A 16,411-nucleotide genomic window follows, 5' to 3' on the forward strand; every position below is an offset into this window, starting at 1 on the left:
AAACTTAGATAATTAAGGTTAAATGAGGAAAGGTCCTGATCTGATGGGATCAGTGTCCTTAGAAAAGAAGTAGGCGACAGTAGGATGCCATGTGAGGAAAGGCCATGTGAGGACGTGATGAGAACACAGCCATCTGCAAATCAGCAAGAGTTCTCACCAGAACCCAACCAGAAGCATGCTGGCATCCTGATCTCAGACTTCCAGCCTCCAGAACTGTGAAAAAATACATGTCTGTTGTGTAAGGTACCAGTCTATGGCATTTGATTATGGCAATCTGTGCTGAATAAAGTAAAAGATTAACATGATAATGTTATTGTAATGTTACTGGAAGTGATGTGTAGTTTTAAAAAATAATTAAAGATAAAATCCAACTTCACACTCTATATTAAAATAAACTTTTATTTGTTTATGATACGTATATTTAAAAAGTAACTACAGAAATACCAAGATCAAATATAAACAAATAATTAAATATTCTTTCGAATAAGGAAGACAAATTATAAAGTTAAAAATCAATATATTTACACAAAAATTTAAATTTCTATAATGCCTTGGAAAAGAAAAGCAAAGTTAGAGACACATAAAACTAAAAAAAAAAAAAATTTGCGACCTATATATCAGACTAGAGATTAACATTCAGATTAAAGGTTAGCATCCATATTTTAAAGAAATAATACATAATAAAATATTATAAAGCTATTAAAATATAAATGCAATGCATATGAACAGGAAATTTTTAAGAAGATATATAAATAACTAAAAACATCTGAAGAGAGTTAAAAAAAATTTTTTCTAATGTTTATTATTTTTGACAGAGAGACAGAGAGCAAGCAGGGGAGGGTCAGAGTGAGAGGGAGACACAGAATCCAAAGCAGGCTTCAGGCTCAGAGTTGCCAGCACAGAGCCTAATGCAAGGCTCAAACCCATGAGCTATGAGATCATGACCTGAGCCGAAGTTGGACACTCAACTGATTCAACCTACTGAGCCACCCAGGCGCCCCCCCCTTTTTTTTAATGTTTATTACTTTTGAGAGAGAAAATATCTGAAAAATTTTTCAATACCGGTATTAATCAAAGAAAAACATGTTAAATTAAGATATAATTTCTGACATAGTAGATTAGGAATGATTTTTTGTTTTTAAATATAACTTTCTGTGAAGTAAACAGAATAGGAAAGTTGGCATTCTAAAAGATGATACTCAGAGTAGTGCTAAATGGTACAATATTTTAGCAAAGCAAATTAGCAATATGTATCCAGAGGTTAAGAAACGTACAGATCCTTTAACTCACTAATTTCACATCTAAGAATTTATTAAAATATAAAAAATATAAGAAATATATTTTATATTTTTATATTTTATAATATATTTTAATATATTATATTTTATATATTATATTTTATATATTATATAATATAAGAAATATAAAAATATAAGAAATATAAAAAATGTTTTTATAGAAGTTGGTTAAGTGTCCAACTCAGTTTCAGCTCAGGTCATGATCTCATGGTTTGTGGGTCTCAGCCCCGCATTGGGCTTTGCACTGACAATGCAGAGCCTGCTTGGGATTCTTTGTCTCCCTCTCTCTCTGCCCCTCCCCTGCTCGCTCTCTATCTCTCTGTCTCTCAAAATACATAAATAAACAAACAAAAAAAAATCAATATTTTTATAAAAATATTCACTGTAATGTTTATAAGAGCTAAAAAAGATACATATGTACAATGGAATATTACGCAAGTATATGTTAAAATTAATATAGATTGATGAGACATTAAGTGAAAAATACAGCTTGTTTTTGTTTAAAATATATATTGTATATTTTCATACACAAGAATCTTTATTTTTTTAAGATACTCATTTTTGAGTGTTTATTTATTTATTTATTTATTTTTTAGAGAGAGGGAGGGAGAGAGAGAATCCCAAGCAGGCTCCACATTATCAGTGCAGAGTCCAATGTAGGGCTCGAATCCACAAACCATGAGATCATGACCTGAGCAGATGCTTAACTGACTAAGCCACTCAAGCACCCAGAAAAAGAATCTTTAAATTTACATATTAGAAAGCTAATAATAATCATGCCAAGGATCATGACCAAAATTTGTTACTATCGATAATCATATTTTCTTAGAATAAACATTACTTTGTAAGTTAACATTTACATATAATGACACACCATGCTAAGGGAGAAGATAAGACATTTAAAAAATTATCTTAGGACAACAGATACACTGTTGCAAAACAATAAAATGAAATCCATAACCATTATTTATTTTTTTTTAATTTTTTTTCAACGTTTTTATTTATTTTTGGGACAGAGAGAGACAGAGCATGAACGGGGGAGGGACAGAGAGAGGGGGAGACACAGAATCAGAAACAGGCTCCAGGCTCTGAGCCATCAGCCCAGAGCCTGACGTGGGGCTCGAACTCACAGACCGCGAGATCGTGACCTGGCTGAAGTCGGACGCTTAACCAACTGCGCCACCCAGGCGCCACCATAACCATTATTTAAATAAAAGTAAATAACAAGTGGTAGTATATACAAAAATGTGTAAAACTCAAGCCATAACATAGTTATGAGACTTTTTTAAGTCTCAGAATAGGCAGAAACTTTTAAAAAGTATGTTTAAATTTGCCAAACTTTATTATGACAAAAAGATAAAATGGTAAAAATGTCAGATAAAGTCCTATGCCACTTATGAACAATGAGGGAAATTTTAAAATAAGATAGATATATAAACAGGCAAACATTTAACATTTCTAAATACCAAAAAAGAAACCGTAAATAAAAATAAAAGGAGAAAATCTTTACAATGCTTTCAGTGACATACCTTCTTTGACTTCAAATTCATATTTATTTATTTATTTTGAGAGAGACAGAGAGAGCAAGCAGGGGGGTGTCAGAGACAGAGTGAGAGAGAGAATCCCAAGGAGGCTCCAGGCTGCCAGCACAGAGCCTAACGCGGGGCTCAGGCTCACAAACCATGAGATGATGACCTGAGCTGAAATCAAAGAGTTGGGTGCTTAACCAACTGAGCCACCCAGATGCCCCTCAAATTCTAAACTCCTATACTAAACATATACTAAACAAACCCCTATACCTTATTACTTGGATGCCACAAAGGCAAAGTAATCATATCCAAATGTTCAAACCATCATAGGGAAAGAAACCATAAACCTAAGCATTACCTTGATATGCTTTTAACTTACCTTTTATATCTAATCCACCAAAAAATACAGTTAATCTTACTTCCTAAAAATCTCTCCAATTAATCCACATCTCTCCATATACTCTTACCCCTTGTTTCAGCTATCATCACCTCTTGCCTGAATACTGGACTAGCCTACTAATTGTTCTACCCACGTTATTCTCATCCCTCGTCCATAATTTAGCCAAATTGACCATCTCATTCCAATTTATCCTACCCCCACAATGAACACATACACTCCATTCAACCCAGGGCTTTAAGCAGCAAATAGGTCTTAGATAATATGACACCTATCTACTTCTTTCTTTATACTTCATACCACACTTGGCTAACGTTCTACATTCTATGTTCTACCCACTCTGAACATTTTTCAGTTCCCAAAAACAGCTACAATCCCTTCGATGACAGATTTTACACATGGTATTTACTCTGGAACACTTGCTGATGAAGAGATAAGAAAGCTGGCGGGTCGTGGATATCTTGTTTCTAGCTGGCACTACATGGATATCAAAGCCACTTACTGAAATATTCTAAATGCTAAATTATCTTCTATTATTAAGTTCTCACTATCATTCCTCGAACGGTTCAGATAGAAAAGTACACCCAAAGCCCTTGTACTACCATTCCTTATACCTAGAATTCTCTTTAATTGATCTTTGCATACATAGTGACTCCTTTGCATAAAGAATGCCACTTCTGATCAACTAACCAAAAGCAGGCACCGTGTTGTCCTAATCTATCACTGTTTCAATTGCACTCAACTGTATTTAACTGTAATTTAACTGTATTATGACGATCTGATATTCTTATTTATTTATTGGGACCCCCTCCCAATTAAAATATAACTTCCTGAGAGGCACCTGGGTGGCTCTGTTGGTTAAGCATCTGACTTCAGCTCAGGTTATGATCTCACAGTTCGTGGGTTTGAGCCCTGCATCAGGCTCTCTGCTGTCAGTACAAAGCCCACTTCAGATCCTCTGTCTCCCTCTCTCTCTGCTCTTCCCCTGCTCATGTTCTCTCTTTCTCAAAATAAATAAATAAACTTAAAAAAAATATTTAAAAATTCATGCTTTGATAAAATATATCAAAATCGTGGGAACTCGTATTTACTAACATTGATATGTTGTAAACGTTTTTTTTCAAAAAATAAGAATAAAACTGTGAACGCCACATCAATATTAATGGCCTTATAGCAGGCAACACTGAGTAGTGGCTGAGAATATAGTCACTTGTCTGGATTTGAATCCAAGCTCTACCACTTACTGCATAACACTAGGCTGGTTACTTAACCTCTCTGAGGGTCAGTTCCCAGACTATAAGGTAAACACAATAATGATAACTACCTTATGAACTACATATAAAGTACACATAACAATGCCTGACACAGAGAGAGGATTCCAATACATGTCAGCTGTTTTTTGTTTTTTCTTCCTGCACAGAGCATCCACAAAAGTGGGCTCCGTGTTAGAGAATGTGGCAATTTGAAGTGGCTACTTCCACGTGTCTTTGAAAGAGATAGCTCTGGGTAGGTGATTCCACGCAATACATAAATGATTTTAAAGCAGTACAACACTGACTAGTATACAGATAATCAGCAATAAGTGAGAACTTCTCACGGGCTTCTTACATACCGAGTGGGTACGGAGTGCCGCGATGGTTTTTGAAAGTGCCATTTCCCAGAGTTCATCAATGTAGGCTCGGTTTACTAAGCCCTGGGTTGTATGTAAAATGTGATCTTCAACCACAAAAAAGCTAAGATTGAGGGAAAAAGAAAGTACAACTGTCAGAAATTACAGTTTGACTATCTCCAGGGTCTGGCAAACAAGAGCTGCCATCAAATCTGAAGTTAATAGTCATTTTTTTCTTAAAGAAAGCTACCTGGTGTCATGAACAAAATCATATTTCTTGGACATGGAATTTTGTCCAGCCACCTTATAGAAATCGGAGGTACATTTCTATTAAATGTTAACCATATTAGTCAGCCATGTAAAAGGGAAGAAAATGTTTACAGGTAAGGGAAGCTAATTTCACTATATTAAAAATACCAGGCCATTAAGACATTTTTTAAAAAGCTAACCAATTTTAAACGGACAGTGAAAGCTGCAATACACATTTTTTAAGAGCTCAACATACAAAATACCAAAATAATTCCCTTTATGTGGACTTCCTCCTTAAGGTAAAAAAAAAAAATGCAAACTTATTTTTTAACACTCTGCTGTAGCTTTATTGTTATACATTTAAAATGTATGTTCAGTTACCTTGGCTAAATGTTCCTACTAAATAAAATAATTCTTACATAAGGAATTTTTATGATATATTTTAATCAAAACTATCAATTACATTTAAAGAAATCTCAATTTGAAATAAAAAGAAATTTCATAGAACAAGTCAAGTCATTTCCCTTTCTTTTAACTGCAAAGTCATTCTTTCATAATTAGAATAAGCTGTCTATATGGTGTTTATTTGGGAAATGCAATTCCATCCTAGTATGTATACTCTAGATGATGGTGGCAAACTATATAGCCCGTGGGACGAATCTGGCCCACTGCCTATTTTTATAAATATTGTTTTATTGGAACACAGCCACGCTCACTCATTTATATACTGTCTATAGCTGCTTTCCCACTGCAACAACAGAGCTGAATAGTTGTGACGGAAACCGTATGGCCTGCGAAGCCTAAAATACTTTACTATCTGGCCCTTTTAGAAAAAGTCTGCCAACTTTTGCTGATTATTTGGTTCCCCCGTACGGAGAATGGAGAAACAAAACATCAAATATAATAAAATTACAATTCAAAAGTTTTCTTCTTTCATCCTTAAAAACTACTCTTCAACAATATAATGCTGAAACCAATTAGACATTCCTTTGAAATTATCAGAAAGTCAAAAATAAATCTCAAAAATTTAAAAGAAAAAAAGAAAAATAATTTCCCAAGGAAAACTTATCTTTCCAAGTCTCACGAGTCTAGGTATTGAAAGTGTATACATTTAAATACACACACATACATATACCTACCCTACAATTTGATTAAAATACTTCCTGTAGCCATCTAAAGTTTCATGCTGCAACAAAGCAAAGAAGAAAAAAGTTATTGTTTCTCTTTTGATACCTTAAGACAAAGTTAAAATCAGTTACTTCTTTTCTTAGGGCTCAGTTCCCAAGACTCTAAGGTAAATATAACAATAGTACTCTCCCTACATTATAGAGTTATAAGGAGGATGAAATTAGATAATTTATACCCAGTACTTAAAACGATGCCTGGCACATAGCAATCAATAGATGTTAGTTGCTATTTTCTTACTGTAAGTCACATCCACCAAAAATGGTCTCAGAGTGACAGTTTAAAAAAAAACAAAAACTTGGGGCACCTGGGTGGCGCAGTCGGTTAAGCGTCTGACTTCAGCCAGGTCACGATCTCGCGGTCCGTGAGTTCGAGCCCCGCGTCAGGCTCTGGGCTGATGGCTCAGAGCCTGGAGCCTGTTTCCGATTCTGTGCCTCCCTCTCTTTCTGCCCCTCCCCCGTTCATGCTTTGTCTCTCTCTGTCCCAAAAATAAATAAATGTTGAAAAAAAAAATTTAAAAAAAATAAAAATAAAAAAATAAAAAATAAAAAAAATAAAAAAAAACAAAAACAAAAAACAAAAAACAAAAACAAAAACAAAAACCCAGCATATATGCAAAATAATGACAAGATGCCAGAGAAGAAAAGTGAAGAAGAGAGAAAAGTTAAGTTGGAGATCCTACCATGTTAGATGGAGGCTGGAGCACCAAACGGGCCTGTTTTCGCCTCTGTTTTCGGTAGTAGTTCTCAAATGTTTCACGGGCACCCTGTAAAATAAACAAAAGGAAACGGGTTGACACGATTTGACCAATTATTCTAGTATTTCGTGGGAAAAGAGAAACTCTCAGGTTTGGAATTGAGGCAACCCCACATTTCTCAAAATCTGCTATTTTAACAGTGATAATAATCATAGAAAAAATAAAAAGAATGATTACCATTTATTGAACCTTATTTACAAATCCCATAAGAATGGATACAAAAGATTCTTAAGAGGACACTACCAGAACTCAACCACCAACACACCAAAGCTGGTTGCTGAATCAACTACCATAAATTCACAAGCATGAAGACAAACCAACATTCTCCTAAAAGCAGTTGAGAAAATGGGCCTTAAAAACTTCACAGAACATTCCAGAAGAAAAATGTTCAGAATGAAAACCAGTCTCAAATGAATCATGAGCAAAGGGCCAGAGCAAGGCAGGAAAAAGGCAGGAGCAAAGAATAGTAAATCAGTCTTCCCAGCTAGAATAGAATCAAGTACAGGATTAACAGCAAAACAGAAGAAACAAACCCCTAGAAATTCTTGATACACAGTTTCTTAAAATGAAAGGTGCTCTAGAGAGCAAGAGCTGGTTCATGAGCTCCATAACTGGGTTGAACAGCATCCTTTCAAAATTCATGTCCTTCCTGGGATGTCACAATAGGACTTTATTTAGAAATAGGGTCACTGCAGATGTATTTAAATTAAGATGCATTTAGGGAAGCCTGGGTGGCTCAGTCGGTTGAGTCGGTGAGTGTCTGACTTCGGCTCAGTTCATGATCTCACAGCTTATGGGTTCAAGCCCCACGTCGGGCTTTGTGCTGACAGCTCAGAGCCTGGAGCCTGCTTCAGATTCTGTATCTCCCTCTCTCTCTCTGCCCCTCCTCTACTCACATTCAGTCTCTCTCTCTCTCTCAAAAATGAATAAACATCAAAAAAAATTGTTTTAATTGAGATGCAGTTGTACTAGAGTAGGGTGACCCTTAATCTGATATAACTGGTGTCCTTAAAAGAAAAGGGCTCCTGGGTAGCTCAATGGGTTAAGCATCCAACTGTTAGTTTTGGCTCAGGTCATGGTATCACAGTAGATCAAACCCCATGTCACAGTGTTTACAGCACAGAACCTGCTTGGGATTGTCTCTCTCTCTCTCTGCCCCTCCCTGGTTCATGTGTGCTCTCTCTCTCTCACAATAAATAAACGAAAAAAAAGGGGGGGGGGGCAGAAAAGACACAGACACACAGTGAGACCATCATGTCGTGACACAGGTAGAGATTGGAGCAATGCAGCTGCAAGCCAAGGATGGATGGATGGATGGATGGCCACCAGCAGAAGCTAGGGAGAGACAAGTCTCCCACTAACTGTCTCAGAGGGAGGACGGCCTTCTGACACTTGATTTTGGACTTCTAGTCTCCAAAACTGGGTCGGAATAAATTTCTATTGTGTAGGCTACCCAATGTGTGGTACTTTGTTACAGCAGCCTAGGAAACCAATATAACTCAAAGCTTTTAAAGCATCATGCCCCCCCCCATTACTAAATTCTACTCTTAATCCAAGACTTTTCTAAATAAATAAGAGTAGAAATGGAGAGACGGCACGCACAGTGGTTAAGAGCACTGATTTGAGAACCAGAGGACTTCTTTCAAATCATGAGTCTGCCCCTTTCTAGCTGTACAACCAACTGCAGAACTTTCACTAATTTAACTTCCACCATTTAGCTATTCAACTTTCACTCATAGATGTGCTATGGTGTTCTCACTTGTAGAGAGGTCACCCTCATCATAGTCACGAGGATCCAGATGAATCAGAAAGCTTTTAGAACAGCATCTGACAAATAATCACCACTATGCAAGTGCTTATGTTTTGAAAAAGAACAATGAAATCAATGATGAAGATGAAAGCCTTGCCCATGGGAGAAAGTATAAACTCTATGCAATCCCTAAGTTCAGTTTCCTTCACCTTCCCAAAAGTCTGAAGAATTTTATTGGACATGACTTCTTTGCTAGGTCCTTAAATAGGAGAAGTTGATTTAAGGTGTTAAATCATACTAATTCAACAGTGTAAGCTCAGGGGTTGGCAAACATGTCCTCTAAAGGGCAGGATAGTAAACATTTTAGGCTTGATGAGACATACAGTCTCTCTTGCGACTAGTCAAGAGACTAGTTGAAATGCAAAAGCAGCCATAGACGGTACATAAATGCGTGTGGCCAAATTCCAATAAAACGTTATTTGTGGAAACAGAAATAAGAATTTCATAAAATTTTCATCTGCCATGAAATATTCTTTTTACTTTTTACCAACCATCTAAAAGTGTAAAAGCTGTTTTTCGGTCACAGGTCACACAGAAACAAGCAGCAGGGTGGATCTGGCCCACAGTTTGTTGACCCCTGGTGTAGCTTAAAAACAAAAGTTTTTAAATGCTAAAGTGATTATAACCATACACACCTGCGTTTTTCCTGCCATAAAATGAAATCAAACACTAAGGCAGCTATTTCAAGGCTTTCTTATTTCTAAATCCATAAGTTAATGAGGTAGCAAATGATTCTATTTAAGAAATAAGAAGTGGAAACTGCACATTGGTTTGTTAAAGTTATTCCCCACTTGCCACCATTTCACAGCATAGTGGTATTACTAAATGTCAATTACATTCTGTACACACTGAAGGGCTTTTCATTTTAAAGTTAACAGCCCTAAAGGCCCTTTATTATTCTTGCGTGACGTTACACATTCAACATGCTTTGGAGCCAAGGTACACTTAGCTGAGAATTTAGGGAAAGTCTTCTCTCAAATTAGACCATTGTATAATAATTTAATTATTTGTTGTAAATGGTAGAAAATAAGCAAGATGAAAACCTATCATAGACCTATACTTAATTCTTAACTAGATACAGTTTTGCCTTTCAAATATTCATTCAATAAAATAAAAACATAAGGAAAGACCAATTTATCTAATAATTCTGGCTTCTCCCTTTACAAAAATTAGATTTTCCCTGGTGGCAGCTAAATAAATTCACCTCTGATTATTCTATTTCCTCTGCCAATTTTGTCAACTCAATCCTTACAGGTGGAATTTCAGAAGTAGATGTCTGACCAGTCCAGCTGACTGCCTGTCTTTCCACAAATAGATCAAGTTAGCCACTTCAGCTTCAAACTCATCTAATCATTAATATTTATTAAAAAAAAAACTCAAAAGCTAGTGAAGGTATAGAGCAAATAGATATAAAATAGTATCCAAGTGAAAAGTTGCTTTAGTTTGTTTTCATTTTATGTCATTAGTATTACAGTGGCCCAAAGGCTTTGTAATAATTAATTAATTAATACATATAACATCACAGAAAATCAAGTCACTTAATGTATATAAAGTGCTTGACATGCAATAAAGAATGGTCCCCATCATCACTGAATTTATAGTCTATGGTGGAAAACTAGCAATTAAAAAAACAAAAAAACACCATAGAATCCTCTGGTTAGATTGATTGATGTGTGTGTGTGTGTGTGTGTGTGTGTGTGTGTGCGCGGTGTGGATGGGAGGAACGTCAGAGAAAGCTTCCCAGAAAAAAAAAATGCCATTTATATTCATAATTGACAAATGAGTGAGAATAAGACAGGTAAATATAAAGGAAAAAATATTCCTCATAGAGACACAGAGGTTCAAGGGAAAAAAATGGCATTACACATCCCATGAATTGAAAAAAGTTCTTCATGGCAGTACCTTCACAGTGTAAGAGAGAGGGATGACAAGAAATAAGGTTAGAGGGCTTTGTAAATTATGTTAAGATATTTGGACTTGAACTCTAGAGACAGTAAGAACTTCAGATATTTGTACGTTGTCATGTACTAAGTAGAATGAAAACAGAGAAAGTCAGATACAAAAAGATCAGTCTGAACCTGACTTATATTTAGGAGGTAAAAGCCGATGGTTGATTGGATGTTGGTGGTAAAGGATAGAAAAGAAAGAAAGCTAACATGAGGTTTCTAACCTGGGTAACTGGTCTGATGGTGGTGTCGTTTAATGAGAGAGGAAACATAAGAGCAGGGATATATACTCGATTCTTATTCATGAATTCTGTATTTGCAAATGTGCCTACTTGCCAAAATTTACTTGTAGCCTCAAAATCAATACTCATGCTGCTTTCATAGTCATTCACAGATGAGCACAAAGTGTTGAAAAATTGAGCTGCGCCCAACGCACATGTTCCCGGCTGAGGTCAAACAAGGCAAAACTCTACTTCCTTATTTCAGTTCTCATACTACAAACAATTATGCTCTTCACAGTCAACCAGTGCCCCATTTTTTGCATTTTTGTGATTTTTTTAAATTGAGATATAATTGACATAAAACATATTATGTTCAGGTGTACAACATAATGGCTCAATATTGATACATATTGCAAAATGACCACCACCACAAGTCCAGTAACACCTATCACCACATGCATTGTTTTTTCTTTGTGAGGAGAACTTTTAAGATCTACTCTCTCAGAAAATTTCAATTATCCAATAAAGTATTATTTGTTATAGTCACCACGCTGTACGTTACATCCCCAGGAATTACTTATTTTAAATTCTTTTTCATCTTTATTTATCTTTGAGAGAGAGACAGACAGTCCGAGCGAGGGAGGAAGACAGAGAAAGGGAGACACAGAATCTGAAAGAGGCTCCATGCTCTGATCTGGCAGCACAGAGCCCAACGTGGGACTCAAACTCACAAACCACAAGTTCACTGAGCCGAAGTCAAATGCTTAACCGACTGAGCCACCCAAGCGCCCCAGGACTTACTTACTTTATAACTGGAAGTTTATTCCTTTTCACCACCTTCACCGAATTTCCCCATCCCCCACTTTTGGCAACCACAAGTCAATGCATTCAGTTGGGTTTTTTGTCTGTTTAAATGCCACATATAAGTGAGATCATACATTATTTGTCTTTCTGCATCTATTTCACTTAGCAGTTCCCTCAAGGTCCAACAATGTTGTCGCAAATGGCAAGATTTCATTCTTTTTTATAGCTGAATAATACTCCTTTGTATATATAGATTCTACATCTTCTTTATTCTTCATCCACCAATGAACACTTAGGTTGTTTCCATGTCTTGGCTATTGTAAATTATGCTGCAATGAACATAGGGGTGCACATATCTTTTTCAGTTAGTGTTTTCATTTCCTTCAGATAAAAACCCAGAAATGAAATTGCTGGAACATACAGCAGTTCTTTTTTTAATTTTTTGAGAAACCTCCACACTGTTTTCCATAGTGGCTACATCAACTTACATTCCCACCAACAAGTAACAAGGGTTCTACTTTCTCAACATCCTCACCAACCCTTGTTATTCCTTGTCTTTTTGATAACAGTCATTCTGACAGATGTAGGTGATACCTCATTGTGGTTTTGATTTGCAGTTCCTTGATGATCATTGATGTTGAGCACCTTTTCATGTACCTGTTGGCCATCTGTATGTCTTGCATTTTTGTGCTTCGTGTTGGTGATTTTTTATTTATTTTGAGAGAGAGAGAGAGAGAGAGAGAGAGAGAGCACACAAGTGGGAGAGGGGCAGAGTGAGAGAGTGAGAGGATCCCAGGCAGGTTCCACACTGTCAGTGAAGAGTCTCGATCTCACAAACCATGAGATCATGACCCGAGCTGAAATCAACAGTCAGATGTTTAACTGACTGAGCCACCCAGGTGCCCCTGGTGATTTTGCTATTTAAAAACACCCCCAAACACAGTGCCAAAGTGCTGTCTAGTATACCTAAGCTCAAGAAGACAAAATGTGCCTTTGAGAGAAAGCACATTTAGATAAGCTTTGTTTGGGCATGAGTTATAATGCTGTTGCCCATGAATTCAATGTTAATAAGCCAACAAAATACATTAAATAAAACATCTTTAAAGAGAAACACACATAAAACATGGCTGTGAACTGACTGATGAAATGTTGTGACCAGAAGCTCACAGGAACCTAACCCTGTGTTTCCTCTAGGAGCAATGGTTCAGTATTCATGAACTCAGTATTTACAGTGACTTTATAAAATATAACTAACACGAGTAACTAGAGTTGTTTGTATTTGAGGAAACTGATGATAATGACCTCTGTACCAAACATGTTTAATTAGTGACTTCCAAGTGCTAAGTGTTCAGGAGCAGGTGTATTTGGGCCTGCAGCTCAGGAGAAAGGGCTGAGCTAAAGACAATAGTTTTTGGAATCAAGAATCACTAGCAGAGAGATGGTAATCTAAACCTAGGAGAAAATAAGATAATGTAAGGAATATCTGTAGAATGAAAGTACAAAAGGACCTAGCACCTAATTTTTGATACCAAAAATTAGGAAATATCTGGCTCTTTCTAATAATTAAAATATAAATTTAAATGTCACCTACTAAGAAAAGACTTTTCTATTACTCAATTTAAAATGGAAAGTTTTGACAAATACATAACCTGCTTTTAATTCTTTGCATGGCACATATCTCCATCTGATATTACGCTGTTTGTTTATCGTCTGGCTCTTCTCATTCGAAATGTAAGCTCCACAAGAACAAGTTCTTGTTTGTCTTATTTACTGTCATGTTCCCAGCCCCTAGAACAATGCCTGGTATAAATGGCACTCAATATACATTGGCTTGAATAAATGATTAAAAGTATAAATAGAATATTAATCAATATTTTCTTTCAAGGCTCCATTTTTCTAGTTACGCTTTATCTGCTATTGCAGTAATCATTTCTTTGTAATTATTCCTACTTATCTCATCCTGCTGTTTTTCTATCTCCATTTGTTCTTTTGAAGATTTTTGTTTCTGTTTCATAGAAGTTATGCCTTCTTCATGCCAAACAATTTTCTAAAATTTCCTTTGGTTCCTGCAGAAAATCATTCTTAGAATCATGTTTCCTCTGAATTTTTACGATGGTGTTCCTTGTCCCATTTTATTCAGGCTGTTTTTGCAGATCTCATATTTTGTTTTGTATTGTTTCATTTTCCCAATTGCTCTGTTTTGAACAATTGGAGCTCTTTCTGGACAAGTGCTTGCTTCTAGGCTTGTTTTGTGGTTTGCCTTGGCCCACTCACCATCATCTGGCTATAGATCTAATATCTTTAGGGAAGCTGCAATTCACAGCAGGTTGATGTGCCCAGGTCCAAAGTTGTTTCAAAGTAAATCCACAAACTGATTCCAGTGTCTAGCAAACAACTGGCCTACCAAGTTCACATAAATACAGTCAAACATTCTCCTACCATACAGTTCCCAGTGTTTAACTCCCTGAACTTCTTAAGTGAATGAAAACCACAATACAGGGTCTTCCTATTTGTGTTCTTGTACAGCACTATTAAGTACTCTCCAGCACAAGATAAACTGTGCTGCCACCAGAAGTCCCACTGTCCCCCCCCCCCCACCCCACATGCTGACAGCCTTATAAAGGAGAATCTAAACAGAATGGGGATAGAAAACCAATATATTCATCAATTCAGTACTGTATTCTCAAGCCAGATGGCACAGAGTAGAAAAGGCATAAAGTACCTTCTGACTTCTAAGGTTTGTTCTGTTTATGGCAATAAAACACACATCACTCAACAACTAGATTTCTCAATCCGTTCAATCAGCCTTAAAGTTGGAGAAAATGTTATTCAAATTCAGGCAATGTAATGTTAATTATAAGTCTTCTTTAACAATGGTGTTACAAATTTTCAGACGCTTATGCATTTAAAGAATTTTAGTGGAAGAAAGGCTTAGAAGCCAAACAAGACTTTGCTTAATTTTTTCTGTTAAGTATATATATTCCATCTGAAATTTAACCTAAAGACAGGAGCTTATACTATTATAAAGTATTCCTCACAATAAATTTCTCATCATTCACTTATAGGGCAACTACATAAGAGCTAAAGGATCACAGAACATACTCTATTTTTACTTAATGCTAAAACAAAGAAATATCCTCCAGGTTCTATCAACCTCTTCAATTCACTAGGTGCTTTATCTTCTAAATTCATATTTAATTTAAATATTACATCACATCCTATGATAAAAGTGGAGAAGGGTGCTAATGGTCAAATGTCCCCAAAGCCATTGTCAATTTCTCAAGTCTAATCATTAATCCTAGCACCAGAATTAACCAGGAAATAACCCACTTCTCTTCAGGCTATGCTGAAAAAGGTTGTTTGTTTGGTTGGTTTCATTTTCTTTTGTTTCAATCTTTTGCTTTTAGCTGTGTTCTTAATACTGTCTCTTTGCAATTACTAACTACAAAAGTAAAATTTGTGACTTTTAGAAAAATCAGACAATACAGATAAGGCAAAGAGAGAAAATAAAAGTCATTGATAATCCCATCACCTGGAGATAACTACTGTTTACTTTTTGGTGTACTCCCTTACCAACATTCCTCTATTCTTAACAGGTATTTCACATACTCACATATGTACACATACACACACAAACAGGACAATATGGTACATACCCTTTTCATTCCTTTCATTTTGCATGCAAAAATCTTTTCTCAAACATCGTAATTTAGTATGATCTACTCTTATTGCACAACATTGTGCCAACTTTCTTTCTTCAAACACATGCTGTAAATTGTCATCACACAAATGCTGGAACTAACATGAGCTTTCAATAAATGCTTAAAAACAAAAATAGATACACAAATGATAACTTTGAATTCCCCATGTGTCTAGGCACTTGCCTGGATATAAACATAGGAGGCACACAGCACTACCACTCTGTGTGGGCAAATGAGGGAGGTTTTTTTGTTTTTGTCTGTAAGAGTGGTGAAATTTATTGCTAACAAAGCTCAAAGTCAAACTTTAGCTGCTGTCAGTTTACAAATGTACACTAGTAATCAACTAAGTCACGACTGTATGATCCTTTCCCTCGAGCAGGGGGGAAAGGGAAGACGGGATGAAAGACCTTTCCGTGGATTTCTTTTTCTTCGTAAAAGGTGCCAACGTATACCACGCACACAGACACCCTGAACATTTCATATAGTTACTGAACCCCATGCCTCCAAACATTAGTGGGACCTACATGTCTAGTGTTGCAGAAAAAAAATAAAAACTTATGCTGGGACGATATTATTTCATATGGGCAGTATGTCCAAACAACAGACAACATGGGACGGGCCCATCTTCTTCATTAAATATTTACTGTGCCATTATTTGGGTAAACAGCTCTTCATCTGTGGGCCTTTCCTCGTAGAGACTGATACAGGGTCTACTGGAGAGTGGGCTGAGCCCTTCTCGTCCATCACAATAACAGAAAACTCACTCTTGGATTGAGAAGCAGCTAAGGGCAAGTACACAAAGAACAAGGGAGGGAAATGGAAGGATGGAAGCACACACCATTGTTCTTCCGGCTTTGCCTACAGGAAGCAATATTTCCATTTGGTCTTGGGCAAAGCCTGTAATT

At 36.3% G+C, this 16,411-nt stretch overlaps 1 protein-coding gene across 9 annotated transcripts in view; it reads right to left on the bottom strand.

Moving 5' to 3' along the window:
- EXOC6B (exocyst complex component 6B) overlaps positions 1-16,411 on the bottom strand; it is a 615,219-nt gene that overhangs the window by 294,769 nt on the left and 304,039 nt on the right. For all 9 annotated transcript variants that reach the window (XM_043603673.1, XM_043603671.1, XM_043603669.1 and 6 more), the window contains 3 exons: positions 6,950-7,033; positions 6,222-6,268; positions 4,837-4,957 (listed from right to left, as the gene is read on the bottom strand). In XM_043603673.1, the coding sequence (XP_043459608.1) occupies positions 4,837-4,957; positions 6,222-6,268; positions 6,950-7,033 (252 nt within the window). The remainder of the gene's footprint in view (positions 1-4,836; positions 4,958-6,221; positions 6,269-6,949; positions 7,034-16,411) is intronic.

Source organism: Prionailurus bengalensis, chromosome A3, assembly GCF_016509475.1.
Source record: "Prionailurus bengalensis isolate Pbe53 chromosome A3, Fcat_Pben_1.1_paternal_pri, whole genome shotgun sequence".
In the NCBI taxonomy this organism is placed as follows: Eukaryota; Metazoa; Chordata; class Mammalia; order Carnivora; family Felidae; genus Prionailurus; species Prionailurus bengalensis.